A 19,381-nucleotide genomic window follows, 5' to 3' on the forward strand; every position below is an offset into this window, starting at 1 on the left:
TAATTGTGCTAGACATTTGGCGGACATCTTATCTCCGTTGGTTGGTAAGACAAAACACCACATTTCCAACTCGCAACATTTCGCTGACTGCATCAAAAATGAACGCGTTGAGGATGATGAAGAGCTTCGTTCGTATGATGTAACAGCACTGTTTACATCTGTGCCTGTGGACAAAGCGCTCCCCATTATACAGTCTAGACTGGAAAGAGATAACTCCTTGCAAGAAAGAACTCAGTTGTCTGCGGCCCATGTGGTAAAACTCCTTGACGTTTGTCTTCGTTGTACGTACTTTGTTTACAATGGCATATATTACCAGCAAATCCATGGAGCGGCGATGGGTTCGCCTGTCTCGCCGATTGTGTGTAACCTTTACATGGAACATTTAGAACAAATAGCCATTACCACAGCACCTCACCCCCCGGAGTGGTGGTATCGTTACGTCGACGACACACACACAAAGCTCAAGAAAGAACACGCGCAGGAATTTACGGATCATCTCAACTCGCTGGACCCCGACATCAAGTTCACCACCGAAGGAGAGGAAGATAAATCCCTCGCGTTTCTGGATACTTCGACCGTGATCCAAGCTGACGGCAGCTTAGAGATCAAGATATACCGTAAGCCAACGCACACGGATCAATATTTGCATTTTTCTTCCAACCACCCGTTAGAACACAAGTTTGGTGTAATACAGACTCTATTCCATCGTGCAGAGACAGTGATCACCAACCCTCAAGTGGTTGTTGAGGAAAAGGAGCATATTACACAAGCTCTCTCCAAGTGTGGCTACCCGCCATGGGTCTTTGACAAAATCAATAAGCCCAAGAGCGCAAAATCAAACGCTAATAAGGACAGTAGTACTACAAACAAAGGACAGATCGTGTTACCGTATATCAAAGGGATTTCGGAGGCTCTTCGAAGGAATTTCCAAAAATTCGGTATACGGGTAACATTTAAACCTACACAGACACTGCGCCAATTTTTAGTGGCGCCAAAAGACAAAACTGAGAAAAAGGACGTAACTGGTCCAGTGTACTTGATTCCATGCCAGGGGCAGACTACAAGAGGCACCTGCAAAGAATCGTACATTGGAGAGACTGAACGTTCTCTCAAGACCAGATTTCTCGAACATAGACGTCCTAGCACAACTTCGTCTGAGGAATCCAAACATATCCACATAGAGTCACCGGGCCATCACGTCGACCTGGACAAAGTCCAAATCTTGGATAGGGAACCTCGCTGGTTTGAGAGAGGAGTCAAGGAGGCCATCCACATCAGGGCCAACCAACCATCTCTGAACAAAGACGGAGGGCGCTACAAGTTACCAAAGGTCTATGACCCGGTCATTACGTCACACTTCAAGAGTGCACGATCGGGTCATTCCGCTGACGAAGGCTGTAGTAGCAACAGCTGAAAATTACGGAGGTAAATATTTTGTATTGAGATCAAGAGTTTAAATCTTTCTATATAACACTAATTATTATTACAAAAAATGAAAAATGCCAGATCCAGAATACATTATATCACCATAAGAACATGCAGAGTGAAGAGATGTGAATGCCGCAAAGACGCAGAGCGTGAATATGGCACCCAATCTGTACAAGGTGGAAATTTAACTTATACTGCAATATTAATGTGTACAATGTTGATATAATGTGGCCGACATGGGAATGAAAGGAAATAAAATTATATGGAATCAAACCAGACAATAGTACTCACACGTACAATTATAAAATATAATAATAAATAACTGGATGAAATGTCAGAGTAGTGTATGATTCCATCTTCGGTTTCAAATATATTGGGCCAAATAAATTAATACATAAAGAAAACATGTTGTTTTGTAACTGTCTGTAAAATAATATCAACAATAGTATTATGCATAATGCAATTATTGTACTGACATCCGCAACAAAGTCGAGTGTCAACATTTCTCTCCTCGAACTTAGAATAATAATTATTTAACAAAGTTACATTTCAAATTAAGACTAAACCCTTATTGTCATTCACCACATCGCATCATAGATAGATGTATTTTGAGTCTATGATCACATTGAACATAATACTTTATACAGTGAACTTCACAATCAAGGAATTTAAAATTCTTGAGTGTACTTATGTTAGGCCAAAAAAAATGTTGTTGTGTTGCCCTCAATCAACCGACCCTAAATCCTGAAAAATCAGGGTCGCAATTTTTTTTTTTTTTTTGAATGATGATTTTACAGATTTGTTCAAAAAAAATCAATGTTTTTCACTTAAAGTTAATATTTTATTGAAAGACTAGTCTTAAATTGATTATCTTACATGTCTAACAAGTATCCAGAAGTCAAAATTGTCAAATGTCCCCTAATTGAAGAAGCATTATTTAATATTTGAGGGGATTTTTATAAACTGAAGATTTTGAGGGCAACACAACAATATTTTTTTGCCTTATGTACGAGATTGCCATCTTCAATAGCTGCCCGGTGTCTTATTTTTAGACGTGTACAATATAGAGTACAAGTATTATACATAAATTGTCAAATGTCTATAGGGCAGCTATTGCAGATATGGTCTTATTGCACAACTCCGTCGAAATTTATATCTAGAATAAGCCAAAACATTTATGTTCACCTACTGTATATCCTAAACAAAAATCCAAAACACAGATATGTCATAATTTGAATCAGCAGCCAATTAGCTCGAATTTAAGAATTCGTTGAAATTGTTCAAGAAATAAAGACACGGCGATCCCAAAACCCAAGGAAGATAACAATTTAAACGTTGCAGTTTGCTGCAAAATGCCCTATTGATTTGTACACAAAGCGTTCGTGAACAAGAGAACTCAAAGAACTAGCGCTGTGCTTCCATTGATTAGCACGTTAAAACTATAGCGCCATGCTTTCATTGATTAGAACACAAAAGTGCAACTTTTGATTTCGTTTCTTCATTAGATTTTTAGATCACCGTTTTTTAAATCTCAACCAATTTCAAGAAATAAGATCTTAAATCAGAGCTAAAGAGTACAGGTATTGACTGTTTGTTTTAGTTTTGACATATTTGTTTTATTTAGGATATACAGGGGGTGAACATAACTGGTACCTTAATTCTTTGGCTTACTGTATATTATAATTGTAATTGAGCGCCAACAAAATTATTTTTTTTAAGTATAAAATGTGTAAAAAGTTACTGCATGAGTACCCAATATAAATATTTAACTTCAACCGCATTTACTGATTCCAATATAAAAGAAAAGTGACGCAGATATAATATTTTGCCGATAAAATGTATCTCATAGCTTCCCATTGCCTGAATCTTTCATTTACTGCGCTAGTATTGGATGTTGACATCTGCTAGTATAATCAAAAATCAAGTGCTGTGAATCAAAACCCTGACATGAGTTAACATATATATTAGTAGGAGGAAAATATACACCAATTTTCAATTAGGCTGATGCTTAAATTTTTATTCCGCTTCCGATACCAAATCTTGTGTTGGTTAGAAATCTGAAAGATATCAGTAAGACATGATATCTATGGTGGCACTACGATGATATGTACACCCATGTAGGGTTTCAGGAAGCCAATTGGGGTCCATTTCATTTAGATTTACTATTTAATGCTTCATCGGTCTCATCAAAATCCATCGTAAGTTATGATGCATCGTAATATCTATTTCACTAAAATCATAAAATAATTTACGATCTAAAGCTACGGATTCCCATTTTGTTGTAACTTTACGAAGGGTTCCTATAGTATACAGGGCCGTCGCAAGACCATTTCCTCAGGGGTGTATTAAACATCAAAGAACTGACACAAATGAATTGTAAGTGATTTTTCTTCATATATAGACTATAATTAACATGAATAATAACATGATATTTCTTTAAAATTTTTAAATGAAGTCATGATATTTCTTTCAAAAGTAATTTCTCATATCCCTGGGATATCATTGGTAAAACTAAGCATTGTTTTGCCGGTTTTTTTGGAATTAAGTTCAGCTGGGCTTCTAGCTGTTCTGTGGCGATCACTATTGCCAGAATTGTTGTTGGTACACATAACAAATTATACGTACTTCTCATAGTTATACGTAATTGTATGCCTTCGTATGGAAGGCGTGAGTTTGGAAAATGACCTACAAAATGGTTTCTCCGTGATTGCACGTGCTACATTATATCACAACCATAAAAATGCGCACTTCCAACGTGAATTGGAGTTGAAGTTGTGGAGCTGCAGCCACGACTCCTATAGTAAATGAGGTTGTTATGTCAGTGCTTAATTGTGACTTTCAAAACCTCAAGGAGATACTCTATTATGTAATAATATCTACCACATCGAATGCCCCATTGTTTAAAACTACCTATCATAAGAACACCATGGTTCAATTCTATTCACTCACTTTTGTCACACTCAGACAAAAGTGGCCTAAGCGGTTTTGAGACTAGGTTGCATAATTGGCCATATCTTCACTTGTATACGATCGGGTTTTTTTAAAACAAAGCTTATCTGGTGACTAAAGAAATTATCCTGATAGACATATAAATATCAAATCAAAAAAAATAAGCGGCATACTTGTGTAATACTATTTTTCAAATTGTACAAATTTTATTGTTACACCCTGTATAATGTGCAAACTTTGCCTGAAAAGGACCACCGAACCTCTTAATAAATGTTACTTAAATGACGAGGTCGAGTGAACAAAATTTAAATTGAATGGATCATTTTATTTCCTTTTCTTCCATTCATCCACCCCACCACCACCCACCCACCCACCCATTCATTCATCATTCATTCATTCATTCATTCATTCAGTTAATACAGATAACAAATACTTCAAAATTAAGTTCAAGTTTATTTCATCTCAATTAACACTAATAATTATTACAAAAATGAAAAATGCCAGATCAAGAATACATTATATCACCATAAGAACATGAAGAGTGAAGAGATGTGGACGTCTCAAAGACGCATAGCGTGAATGTGGCACCCAATCTGAACAAGATGGGAATTTAACTTACACTGCAATATTAATGTGTACAATGTTGATATAATGTGGCCGACATGGGAATGAAAAGAAATAAAATTATATGGAATCAAACCAGATAATAATACTCACACGTACAATTATAAAATATATAATAAATAACTGGATGAAATGTCAGAGTAGTGTATGATCCATCACTAATAGATAATATTTTTAATAAGATCGGTTTCAAATATATTGGGCCAAATAAATTAATACATAAAGAAAACATGTTGTTTTGTAACTGTCTGCAAAATATATAATATCAAAAATAGCATTATGCATAATGCAATTATTGTACTGACATCCGCAATAAAGTCGAGTGTCAACATTTCTCTCCTCGAACTTGGAATAATAATTATTTAACAAAGTTACATTTCAAATTAAGACTAAACCCTTATTGTCATTCACCATCTCGCGAAAAACATCGTATCATAGATGTAAACATCTCAAGAAAAGTAACTCACCGCCTTTAATTAATGACCATTGTTCAAAAACTGGCTATTGTATTACATAACTGCAAAATGCGTTGGAAGTAGAATTTATTCCTGCACATTTTGACACCTCATTTGCAGCAATTGACTACAGCGTACATTTAAATTAATGTAACCCGAGATTTGAAAGTTGCAGTAAATTCTATTGATTTTGTATTCAGTATATTCAGGAAATCTGTGTAATGGGTGTTTTTGTATTGTATATAAGTGCAACTTTCAAATCTGGACCTCACTACATTAAGGGATGGGGTATGAACGTTTGGACAGTATTTATTGTGGGACATTAGAGCACATCAGACATATCGAATTGCATTCTGAATACGAAGAATGTCCTTCTGATATCAAATAATTTTGATTTTTTTTTTTGAAATGATTAAAAATTGATATTTTTGATATTTAACAGTACTCGAAGTACACTTTATAAATCTGATGATTTATACTCAAGTGTATGTAGGTGAGATGAAAAGCCGACGATCAATTTTCCCAAAACACCAAAATAAATTAGGTCTTTTTGGGGGAAAAGTCCGTATCTTCAATATGAAAGGTCAACATTTTGAATTGATCGTCGGCTTTTCCTCCCAGCTACATACACTTTAACAATATATCATTAGATTTACAAAATCTATTTTCGAGGACTGTTATATATCAAAAATGTGAAAAATATCAAATTTTAATAATTTGTCATAAAATTTGTATTATATCGTGAATTTCAAAAAATTAAAATTATTTGATATCAGAAAGACATTCTTCGTATTCAGAATGGAATTCAATATGTCTAATGTGCTCTAATGTCCCACAAAAAATACTGTCGAAACGCTCAAAACGCTCATTCCTCAAACGCTCAAAGGCGACACAATCTTTTGTTGGTCGAAGCAATCAAAAAGAAATTATTTTAATTGTCTAAATCAATAAATTATTGAAAAAGAACACTTAGATGTTTTACAAAAGTTCATTTTACAAATCGTATACTTTGAAAACTACTTCGATTTATTGTTGTTAATGAGTTATGTACGTTTTACAAAAGTGTCGTTGTTTCAACCCTCTTTACAACATAACTCAAGAACCACAGGACCTACAATATTATCTGTGATATTTGAATACTTCTACATGCTCGCTATAAAATAAGCAATGCAATTTTTGCCAAAGCTCACTACCATTCGCATGATGCTGTGAAATACCAAATCGCAACAGTTTAAAATAGTTGCTAACCTTAAATTGACCGGTGTTTTATTGTTTTCTGAGCTATCGTATCAAATGAGATGTCAAAATGCGCAGAAAGACATTCTGCTTCCAACGCATTTTACAGATTTGTAATACAATAGCCCCTTTTGAATAATGGCCATTATTTAAGGGGGTTAGTTACTTTTGGAGATGTTTATTTTGTGTCTATGATCGCAATGAACATAATACTTTATACAGTGAACTTCACAATCAAGGAATTTAATATTCTTGAGAATACCTATGTTATGTACGAGATTGCCATCTTCAATAGCTGCCCGGTGTCATATTTTAGACGTGTACAATATGGAATACAAGTATTATACAGAAATTGTCAAATGTCTATAGGGCAGCTATTGCGATTATGGTCTTATTGCACTACTCCATCCAAATTTATATCTATAATGCTTATACTCGGGGAGCTAGAGGCACGTCCTGTGCATCCCCCGAGGACTAAACCAAACCAACTTTTTCAGGTTCCTGAGATGACCCCAAAACATAATCAGGATGTTCCCAAAAATATAAATAGTTTGATTCAGAAAAGGTATTCATATTATGGTCATTTATAGTGATTACCTGCATTTTGGGGTCATTTTGGACGATATCTTGGGGAAAACCCACTTAGGGCCAGTTTATATTTTTTGGAACCTCCTGATTATGTTTTAGGGTCATCTCAGGAACCTAAAAAAGTTGGTTTGCTTTAGTCCTGGGGGGATGCACAGGACGTGCCTCTAGCTCCCCGAGTATTATAGTTATGGTAGTAGCTCTTTGATATTTCTAAGATAATAAAACAATTGGTTATAAGCTTAGTGAGATGATTTTCTTTTAATGGTTTTCTTTTCTTGTTGTATATACTTGGGGAAGTTCTAAGAACGTAAATAAACGTAACGCAAAAAAGCAATGCGCAGCCAACAAAACCAAATTGAATGTTCTTCCTTTTTTTGAAGACGTTTATATTGTATTTATTGTCAACATTAGAAGAATGGTTGAGTGGCCCATGGCATTCCAAATTGTCCATTGTGTTATATAAAATTGTAATTGAGCGCCAAAAACAATTATTTGAAAAGTATAACATGTGTAAAAAGTTAATGCATGAGTACCCACAATAAGTTTTTAACTTCAACCGCATTTTCTGATTCCAATATAAAAAAAAATAGATGCAGGTATAATATTGGCCGATAAAATGCATCTGATAGCTTCCCATTGCCTGAATTGTTCATTTTACTGCGCTAATACATTTTGGATGTTGACATCTGCTAATATAATCAAAAATCAAGTGTTGTGAATCAAAACCCCTGACATGAGTTAACATATATAGTAGGCAGAATATAATACACCAATTTTCAATCAGGCTAATGCTTAAAGTTTCCGCTTCCGATACCAAATCTTGTGCTGGTCAGAAATATGAAAGATATAGAAGTTATGATATTTATGGTGACACGATGATGTATAGTAGTAGTACACCCATGCAGGGTTTCAGGAAGCTAACTGGGGTCCATTTCATTTAGATTTACTATTTAATGCTTCGTCGGTCTCATCCATCGTAAGTTATGATGCATCGTATTAAATATCTATTTCACTAAAATCATCAAATAATTTACGATCTTAAGCTACAGATTCCCATTTTGTTGTAACTTTACGAAGGGTTCCTATAGTATACAGGGCCGTCGCAAGACCATTTCCTCAGGGGTGTATTAAACATCAAAGAACTGACACAAATGAATTGTAAGTGACTTTTCTTCATATATAGACTATAATTAACATGAATAATAACATGATATTTCTTTAAAAATGTATAAATGACGTCATGATATTTCTTTCAAAAGTAATTTCTCATATCATTGGTAAAACTAAGAATTATTTTGCCGGTATTTTTGGAATTAAGTTCAGCTGGGCTTCTAGCTGTTCTGTGGCGATCACTATTGCCAGAATTGTTGTTGGTACACATAACAAATTATACGTACTTCTCATAGTTATACGTAATTGTATGCCTTCGTATGGAAGGCGTGAGTTTGGAAAATGACCTACAAAATGGTTTCTCCGTGATTGCACGTGCTACATTATATCACAACCATAAAAATGCGCACTTCCAACGTGAATTTGTGTTGAAGTTGTGGAGCTGCAGCCACGACTCCTATAGTAAATGAGGTTGCTATGTCAGTGCTTAATTGTGACTTTCAAAACCTCAAGGAGATACTCTATTATGTAATAATATCTACCACATCGAATGCCCAATTGTTTAAAACTACCTATCATAAGAGCACCATGGTTCAATTCTATTCAGGCACTTTTGTCACACTCAGACAAAAGTGGCCTAAGCGGTTTTGAGACTAGGTTGCATAATTGGCCATATCTTCACTTGTATACGATCGGTTTTTTTATTTTTTTAAACAAAGCTTATCTGGTGACTAAAGACATTATAGATAGACAACTTTGCCTGAAAAGGACCACCGAACCTCTTAATAAATGTTACTTAAATGACGAGGTCGGGTGAACAAAATTTAAATTAAATGGATCATTTTATTTCCTTTTCTTCCATTCATCCACCCCACCCACCCATTCATTCATTCATTCATTCATTCATTCATTCATTCATTCATTCATTCATTCATTCATTCATTCAGATAACAAATACAGATAACAAATACTTCAAGATTAAGTTCAAGTTTATTTCATCTCAATTAACACTAATTATTATTACAAAAATGAAAAATGCAAGATCAAGAATACATTATATTACCATTAGAACATGAATAGTGAAGAGATGTGAATGCCGCAAAGACGCAGAGCGTGAATGTGGCACCCAATCTGAACAAAGTGGAAATTTAACTTACGCTACAATATTAATGTGTACAATGTTGATATAATGTGGCCGACATGGGAATGAAAAGAAATAAAATTATATGGAATCAAACCAGATAATAATACTCACACGTACAATGAATAAAATATATACTGCTCCAAGAAAGTATCCTTACACTTGGAAAAATAATTATAATTTCAAAACTGAACCATATTGGGATAAATTTGTTTCTTAAATAGATGCACTATCTAATCCGGCACATTTTGACATGCCATTGAATCCAATGTGACTTCAAGAAGCAAAGTTACAAGCATTTGATTAGTTGAAGGTCCAGTTTCAAAAGTGCCACGCTGGCCTATTCAAAACTTCATGGACTAGACATTATTTTGGTTTGAGAGTGGTAAATGGCTCATTTGTGTGTGCCTTTAATTTAAAACAAAAGGAAACTGAAACAAAAGAGCTGACAAATAAAATGCAAGTAGTTATGAAAAGTACAGAGAAGTAACAACTGAAATAAATACTGCTTTAAATAAAGTTTCATTGAAGAAACTGTGTAGTCTCTTTGGTGCGCTTGTTGGAATCTTTTTGCGCCTTGCATAGGCCAACTTGTCACTTTTAAAACTGGACCTTCGTCTATTCAACTGCTTGTAACTTTACTTCTTGAGGTCACATTGGATTCAATGTGGTGTCATAATGTGCAGGATTATTGCATCTATTACAAAAACTAATTTACCCCAATATGGTTCAGTTTTGAAATTGTGATTATTTTTCCAAGTGTAAGGATACTTTCTTGGCCCAGTATATAATAAATAACTAAATAACAAAATTATTATGACACAAAGCTGGATGAAATGTCAGAGTAGTGTATGATTCCATCACTAATAGATAATAATTTCAATAAGATCGGTTTTAAATATATTGTGCCATTAAATTAATACATAAAGAAAACATGTTGTTTTGTAACTGTCTGCAAAATAATATCAAAAATGCATAATGCAATTATTGTACTGACATCCGCAACAAAGTCGAGTGTCAACATTTCTCTCCTCGAACTTAGAATAATAATTATTTAACAAAGTTACATTTCAAATTAAGACTAAACCCTTATTGTCATTCACCATGTTCACCATCTCGCGAAAAACATCGTATCATAGATGTAAACATCTCAAGAAAAGAAACTAACCGCCTTTAATTAATGGCCATTGTTCAAAAACGGGCTATTGTATTACATAATTGCAAAATGCGTTGGAAGCAGAATTTATTCCTGCACATTTTGATACCTCATTTGTTGCAATTGACTAAATATTGATGTCACAGCACACATTTAAATCAATGTAACCCGAGATTTGAAAGTTGCAGTAAATTCTATTGATTTTGTATTCAGTATAATGGAAGGAAATCTGTGTAATGTTATCTGGGTGTTTTTGTATTGTATGCAAGTGCAACTTTCAAATCTGGACGACACAATCTTTTGTTGGTCGAAGCAATCAAAAAAATTGATTTTCATTGTCTAAATCAATATATTATTGACAAACAACACTTTGATGTTTTACAAAAGTTCATTTTACAAATCGTATACTTTGAAAACTACTTCGATTTATTGTTGTTAATGAGTTATGTACGTTTTACAAAAGTGTTGTTGTTTCAACCCTCTTTACAACATAACTCAAGAACCACCGGACCTACAACAGTATATCTGTGATATTTGAATTCTTCTACATGCTCGCTATGAAATAAGCAATGCAACTCACTACCATTCGCATGATGCTGTGAACTACAACAGTTTAAAATAGTTGCTAACCTTAAATTGACCGGGGTTTTATTGTTTCTAAGCTATCGTATCAAATGAGATGTGAACATGTATTTTACAGATATCTAATACAATAGCCCCTTTTTGAATAATGGCCAATATTTAAGGGGGTTAGTTACTTTTTGGAGATGTTTATTTTGTGTATATAATCGCAATGAACATAATACTTTATACAGTAAACTTCACAATCAAGGAATTTAATATTCTTGAGTGTACCTATGTTATGTACGAGATTGCCATCTTCAATAGCTGCCCGGTGTCATATTTTAGACGTGTACAATATAGAATACAAGTATTATACAGAAATTGTCAAATGTCCATCGAAATTTATATCTATATATATATATGCTTATATTTATGGTAGTAGCTCTTTGTAAATTCATACAACTAGTCCAAAAATGTCCACTTACTTGCAGACGTTTCGGAAACTCACAGTTTCCTTTATCGATGCTATTGTTGCAGTGACGATCTATGTACAGCAGATGATTTTTGCTGCTTAGCAACCGAGTTGCCAGTTGATTTCTCAGCTATGAGATCGTCAAAGACGTGACTCAAGTTGCATTGCCCTCGTCTCGGTTCATGGTTTTTCCCCGCTTTCTGATGGTGATTGCCTCCTTAATCCATCTCTTATATCTATCACTCTCTTTGCCTACGATTCTAGCCTCCTCCCAATTGATGACGTGGTTGTTGTCTACTACGTGGTCGGTGATGGCTGATTTATGAACTACCGATTGGGATGCCTTTCTAGTGGCTCTAGTTTTTATATTGTCACCAATTTTATGCTCTTCCAAGCGTGAACCGAGACGAGGGGCAATACAACTTGAGTCACGTCGTTGACGATCTGATAGCTGAGAAATCAACTGGCAACTGGGTTGCTAAGCAGCAAAAATCATCTGCTGTACACAGATCGTCACTGCAACAATAGCATCGATAAAGGAAACTGTGAGTTTCCGAAACGTCTGCAAGTAAGTGGAAATTTTTGGACTAGTTGTATGAATTTACAAATACCAGTGTAACATGAACAGTCCTGATGGACATCTTCAAGAATTATAAAACATTTGGTTATAAGCCAGAGTGGTTATAAGCTTAGTGAGATGATTTTCTTTCAATGGTTTTCATTTCTTGTTGTATATATGTTTGGGGAAGGTCTAAGAACGTAAATAAACGTAACGCAAAAAGCAATGCGCAGCTAACAAAACCAAATTGAATGTTCTTCTTTTTTGAAGACGTTTTTTTTTTTTGCATTTATTTGTCAACATTAGAAGAAGAGGCCCGTGGCATACCAAATTGTCCATTGTTATATAAAATTGTAATTGAGCGCCAAAAACAATTATTTTAAAAGTTAATGCATGTGTACCCAATATAAGTTTTTAACTTCAACCGCATATAAAAGAAAATAGATGCAGTTATAATATTTGGCCGATAAAATATATCTCATAGCTTCCCATTGCCTGAATCTTTCATTTAGTGTGCTAGTACATGATTGGATGTTGACATCTGCTAATATACTAAAAATCAAGTGCTGTGAATCAAAACCCCTGACATGAGTTAACATAGTAGGACTATATGGGAGGAATATCATTTTCAATTAGGCTAATGCTTAAAATTTTATTCCGCTTCCGATACCAAATCTTGTGCTGGTCAGAAATATGAAAGATATATAGGTCATGATATCTATCATGTCTATGGTGACACGATTATATAGTAGTAGTACACCCATACAGGGTTTCAGGAAGCTAACTGGGGTCCATTTCGTTCAGATTTACTATCTAATGCTTCGTCGGTCTCATCAAAATCCATCGTAAGTTATGATGCATCGTAATATCTATTTCACTAACATCATGAAATAATTTACGATCTAAAGCTACGGATTCCCATTTTGTTGTAACTTTACGAAGGGTTCCTGTAGTATATGGGTCGTAACTAAATCATTTTAGCGAGTGGATGCGTTATAGAAGCGTCGTCAAAATGTTCATTGGATCCCAGATGTTATAAGAGTAGCTACGTGTTGAGGCACAACATTTATTAACTTTTCGGAAAGACCATCGAATAGCCAGTGGAATGATTTTCGAAGGGGAGGGGGCAAAAGGCAACTTTCAAGGGGGACTCTTTGACGAAAATGGTCGAAAATTGTCAAAAATGGGCTAAATCTAAATAGTACGAGAAAGACCTAAGATTTTACGAATCAGGGCGACCAGCATCATAATGAGTGGGGAGGGGCAAGAGGATGCCACTGGCACTGCATATATTTGCGAGATATGAAAAAAAATGGTTTCATCTGTATTTTGGAAATTGACGTGTATGGTCTACGTACCTATAAAAAGTCGTCATCAAAATTCCAATTATTTTTGGTAGTAACGTCATTGAATTTTTTTTCCATGTATTGTGCGAAATGGTGAATTAATTCTGAAAACTGTTTGTGCGTGCGCGGAGGATATTAAGTGGACGAACAAATATGCATCATCTGTAAACATGTATGGAATTAATTTATTAGTGCTGAGCAAGGTTATCAATTAAAGATGACCCTCTTTCAATGTCAAAAATGTTCATTATTGGGAAAAACAAAAGACTGTCATGTATTTAGCTTTATTTCCATCCATAATCAAGAGAGGAAAACAAGAGAAAATATAAACACATTAACAAGTAAAACTATAACAAGAACCGCAACCACTTAGACTATAAAAGGAAATTAGTAGAGGGAATGGGCGAAATACCAATAATAATTAAAGGCCAGCATCCCTTTTATCATGTTTATCAAGCAAAAACACATAGCAAATCACGACTATCGGTAGGCTTATAATATAGGGTGTCCCAGAATGATTTATACCGTGTTTGAATCAAAAATATATAGTCAACAATGTATCTAATCTTAATAAGTTCAATACAATGCCACACATGTCTCCTACTTATTCTGTGACTTTCATGGAAATATGTAGCTTGATTCGTTTTGGCGTGACATTGCCATTACTGAAAATGGACGAAAACTGCATGTGTGTAATTTTCAGTGCAAAGGCATCATAACTCATGGATCCTTTATCACCATCGTCCAGCCGCACTGTGTAATATGTGATGCGATCAAGCAAAATCAGTCGGAACTCGTAAATATTGATTTTGAGATACAGTCAAACAAAGGAAATATTTCCTTTTGTTTCCTCTTGTTTTGGAAACTCTTTAATTGCTCATATCTTTGGAACTGGTTGTTCAATTTCAATGGCGTTTTCTGTAAAATACTATAAGAAACTGAAAATTTAATATTTCCGAGTTCCGACTGATTTTGCTTGATCGCATCACATATATTGGAGAAATCCTACATTCTTTTATAGGAAATACAACAAATTTGGCACATATGTAGAGCTTACAATGCTAAATAATTCTTGATATGGAATTAAGTGAAACATTTCAATATGACATCACATATTTAGGTTGAAAAACATACTTTTTATGTGGTTTTTTACCACAATTTTTACCCAAAAATGTCATTATTACAGAGGATATAAGTTCCTCGCAGTAAATTTTAATTGTCTTCGTTCGTAGCTGTGGGTTTGCCAATATACTGTGGACATAAATACATGCTGTAAGACTAAGGACGAACCTTCTCTATATTTTTATGAAAAATCCATCTCTGCCGGCAATTCAAATGATGAAACTCACACACCGCAATAATTGTCTTCAAAACTGCCACCAAAGAAAGAATATTTTAAGGTCACTCAAGGATTGCTTCGTAACATCATAAATAAACGATAGATATCGACTATTTAGTAGAAGTAAGAATAGGACACAGCAAATATACTGCATAACATTTTCCAAATAACTTTGTGCTGAACGGTTAGTAATTTTACAGATTTTCAAAATAGGTTGCTTTGTCAAAACTTGGAATTCACAATTTTTACGCAATCCTCTCCTTCTACTAGAAACGTCCAATTTTTAAAATCGAACAAATCTGAGAAAGCTAAATATAATTATGTAGAACTGAAAATGCGAAACAATATGACCAATAGAAATGCCGTTGATACCTAAAAAGTCCATCTTTCCCGGTATAAATCATTGTAATAGATGCAATTTGTATTTATTTATTTTTTTCGTTTGTATTTTTCATTTGCAAAATGCATTGTTCAATGTATATAAAATTGTGCTTTACTTTAATTAAGGGCACGGTATTGTAAGTGATTTGCTAAATTGGAAAGCCTAAAAAAAAATGAAAACCAGACTAGGGTAAATTGACTCATTTTGGTAAGATTTTTGTTACATCTGAATGAAGCTTCCTATTCATAAACGTTGACGTTTTCTCTTCTCTTCTCTTCTCTTCTCTTCTCTTCTTTTCTCTTCTCTTCTCTTCTCTTTTCTTCTCTTTTTTTTTTTTGTTCTGTCTTCTTCTTTTCTTTTCTTTTCTTTTCTTTTCTTTTCTTTTCTTTTCTTTTCTTTTCTTTTCTTTTCTTTTCTTTTCTTTTCTTTTCTGAATGAAGCTTCCTATTCATAAACGTTGACGTTTTCTTTTCTTTTTCTTCTCTTCTCTTCTCTTCTCTTCTCTTCTCTTCTCTTCTCTTCTCTTCTCTTCTCTTCTCTTCTTTTTTCTTTTCTTTTCTGAATGAAGCTTCCTATTCATAAACGTTGAAGTTTTCTCTTCTCTTCTCTTCTCTTCTCTTCTCTTCTCTTCTCTTCTCTTCTCTTCTCTTCTCTTCTCTTCTCTTCTCTTCTCTTCTCTTCTCTTCTCTTCTCTTCTCTTCTCTTCTCTTCTCTTCTCTTCTCTTCTCTTCTCTTCTCTTCTCTCTCTCTTCTCTTCTCTTCTCTTCTCTTCTCTTCTCTTCTCTTCTCTTCTCTTCTCTTCTCTTCTCTTCTCTTCTCTTCTCTTCTCTTCTCTTCTCTTCTCTTCTCTTCTCTTCTCTTCTCTTCTCTTCTTCTTTCTCTTTCTTTTTTTTCTTTTCTTAATTTTATTTACGACAAATGTTTTGACTTATCCGTCACTTCTAAGCAATTCCCAGCAATTTTTAATTTGTGATACACTCTCGCTTGAATCACTGTACATAATTATATTGCCTTTAATGCCAACTGTCTTTGTTATGCAGCATGTAAGGCGTTATATGAATGGCACATAACCATGGCAACATTTAACACTCAAATTAAGATTTCACTCCCCTATCCCATCAACTGATCGTTGTTGTCGTTGATAAACTAGTCTCCAAATGTCGATTCTTGAGTATTTCATTTAAAAGTATAATGTTTGCTCATGTTAACCATACTTCTTTAAGTCAATGGTCACAAATTCAGTTAGGGCACATTCTTCAACGAAGTTGTAAATGTTAGTATTTCAAATTGGGCCGGTTTATGTTTACTTATTCTGTTATTTTCTGTTTTATAGACTCATTTCTGTTGTCTTTTCACTCCTAATTGAATTGGAACGGTAGGCAAAGAATATTATTTAATCGTGAAAACAAAATAATGCGCAAACTTCGCCTGAAAAGGACCACCGAACCTCTTAAATGTTACTTAAATGACGAGGTCGAGTGAACAGAATTTAAATTGAATGAATCATTTTATTTCCTTTTCTTCCATTCTTCCACCCCACCCACCCATTCATTCATTCATTCATTCAACAATTCATTCTTTCAACAATTCATTCATTTATTCCATCATTCACAACAAAACAATTAAAACCAAGTGTTTCTTTAAGAGCTTCTTGGAATTGTTTGTAGATGTTGTGGCGCAGACCATTCTATGCTTGAATAGCAGCAGCAAGAAACCTGAGTTATCCAACAACAGAATCGATTTCTTTATTGGGGCGCGAGGGGGCCTTTGAACTAAGATAATGTCGAACATTCGCCGTTGAAGTGACGTAATAATCGGATTAACTACCATAGCAATGGATGAATACAATTTTGAGTAGATCGCCCTGCACCACATCGTTCACGCGGTACCTATGCATTGAACATAGATGTCAAAGAAATGCTAATCACTCGCACCTGTAAGATTAATATCTTTGAAAAGAGCGGTATTTTATTCAATCTATAGTCGTGATCACACAGTCGGATTTAAGTCATTAATACCGGTGATAAGTCACCAATACCGGTTATAAGTCGCTTATTACCGGTAATAACTCACTTATATCCGACGGTGTGAACACGACTTATGTTTGGTGACCTACACAGATGATTAGTGCAATCTGCTTGTAGTGCAGGGCGATCTATTCAAAAATTGTATTTATCCATTGCTATGGTAGTTAATCCGATTATTACGTCACTTCGACAGCGAATTGTGAGCTTCACTACCAATAGAATGAATAGATCCTATTGTTAGCACCACTCTCAATAGATGCTTTTGTGAGCACCACTCTCAATCGGTCATATTTGATAACTCAACAAAATGTGGTTTTAAGTTATTCCAAACATTAGTGCAGCCAATAATTGGGTATGGCTGTGAGGTTTGGTCTCCATTTCTGTTAAATAAACTTAACAATAGTAATTTTCTTTCATTATGTGATAAACTACCAGGTGAATCTCTTCATATTAATTTTTTGTCTTTTAAAAAAACCTTTTCATTAGAAATTTATGTCATGATGGTGAACCGCGGGCGCTCTATGTCATTTTGTAAATTAAGAATTAGCGCACATGAGCTAATGATTGCAAAAAGGTCGTCATTTTAATATTAAACCTGAAGATAGGATTTGTAAGTTATGTGATAGTAATGATGTTGAAGATGAGTTCCACTTTGTTCTGAAGTGTTCTTTCTACAATGACTTGCGGATAAGATTGGAAGCATCTATGATTTTGACAGTCTATCTCATAGAGATATCTTTATAAACATATCAAAAAAAGAAAGTAACGCCCTTAAATAATGACCATTATTCAAAAACAGGTGACACCTCATTTGTAGCAATTGACTAAATATTGATGTCACAGCGTACATTTAAATCAATTTAACCCAAGATTTGAAAGTTGCAGTAAATTCTATTGATTTTGCATTCAGTGTAATGGAAGGAAATCTGTATAATAATATCTGAGTGTTTTTGTATTGTAAAAATTTGTATGTAAGAGCAACTTTCAAATCTGGACCTCACTACATTAAATTGACCGGTGTTTTATTGTTTTCTGGGCTATAGTATCAAATGAGGTGTCAAAATGCGCAAAAAGAAATTCTGCTTCCAACGCATTTTACAGATTTGCAATACAATAGCCCCTTTTGAATAATGGTCATTATTTAAGGGGGTTAGTTACTTTTTTTGAGATGTTTACTTATTATGAGTGTACAGGACTATGATACTATTCAGGTTATTCAGTTTCTAAACTCATCTTTTGATAAACGTATTCTGCATGATATATTTAATCATTTTGTTGTAGTTTAATTATATTGTTTACTTTTACCTATTTGTATCCGTTACAATGTATTTGATCATATCTTATGAATATCAAATAAATAAATCTTGAAATCCGAATAGATCCTTTTGTTAGCACCACTCTCAAACCCACAATTAAAGGCCCATTCAGTGATTTGCCCATATCCGGATGATCGTAAAAATCATCAAAATTCAGATTTTGGTACCTTTGCCATTGTCATAAATGTGTTAACATAGCCTGCTAGTGGTTCAGCCGAAAGCCTTGTATTAAAGACAAAAATCAAAAATTTACATGAATCTGTAATTTATATACTGACAGTATAGCTACATGTATTTGAATGGGGCTTCAAATTCACCAATGCTGCTGTTCTTCGTTTTTGCCAATTTTTTCATTTCAAAAATACCAAATGACAATTTGAATGACTTATCCTTCACTTTTAAGCAATTTATAAACAATTTTATGTGATTTTTTACTCTTCGCTGGGATCACTGAATGGGACTTTAATGGCAATGTCATACTTCTGTTTATAAGTTTATTGTTGTATTTTCCTTGAAGACCTTGTAATTAGATGGTTGATAACAATATTATTAAGGCTTCTTATTTAGCACACGTCACATGTTTGTGATATACAATGCAGTGAAAAGTTGTGATTGCCAACTAATTCAGCAACTAATCATCTATTTATAAAAGTGATTTGCAATTAATGCAAACTAAACCTGTCATTCTT

At 34.2% G+C, this 19,381-nt stretch overlaps 1 protein-coding gene across 1 annotated transcript in view; it reads left to right on the forward strand.

Moving 5' to 3' along the window:
- Positions 1-334: 334 nt before the first annotated feature.
- LOC140156556 (uncharacterized) overlaps positions 335-19,381 on the forward strand; it is a 31,873-nt gene continuing 12,826 nt past the window's right edge. The window contains exon 1 of the mRNA XM_072179496.1: positions 335-1,242. Coding sequence (XP_072035597.1) covers positions 335-1,242 — 908 coding nt within the window. The remainder of the gene's footprint in view (positions 1,243-19,381) is intronic.

Source organism: Amphiura filiformis, chromosome 7 (genome assembly GCF_039555335.1).
Source record: "Amphiura filiformis chromosome 7, Afil_fr2py, whole genome shotgun sequence".
NCBI classification, from domain to species: domain Eukaryota; kingdom Metazoa; phylum Echinodermata; class Ophiuroidea; order Amphilepidida; family Amphiuridae; genus Amphiura; species Amphiura filiformis.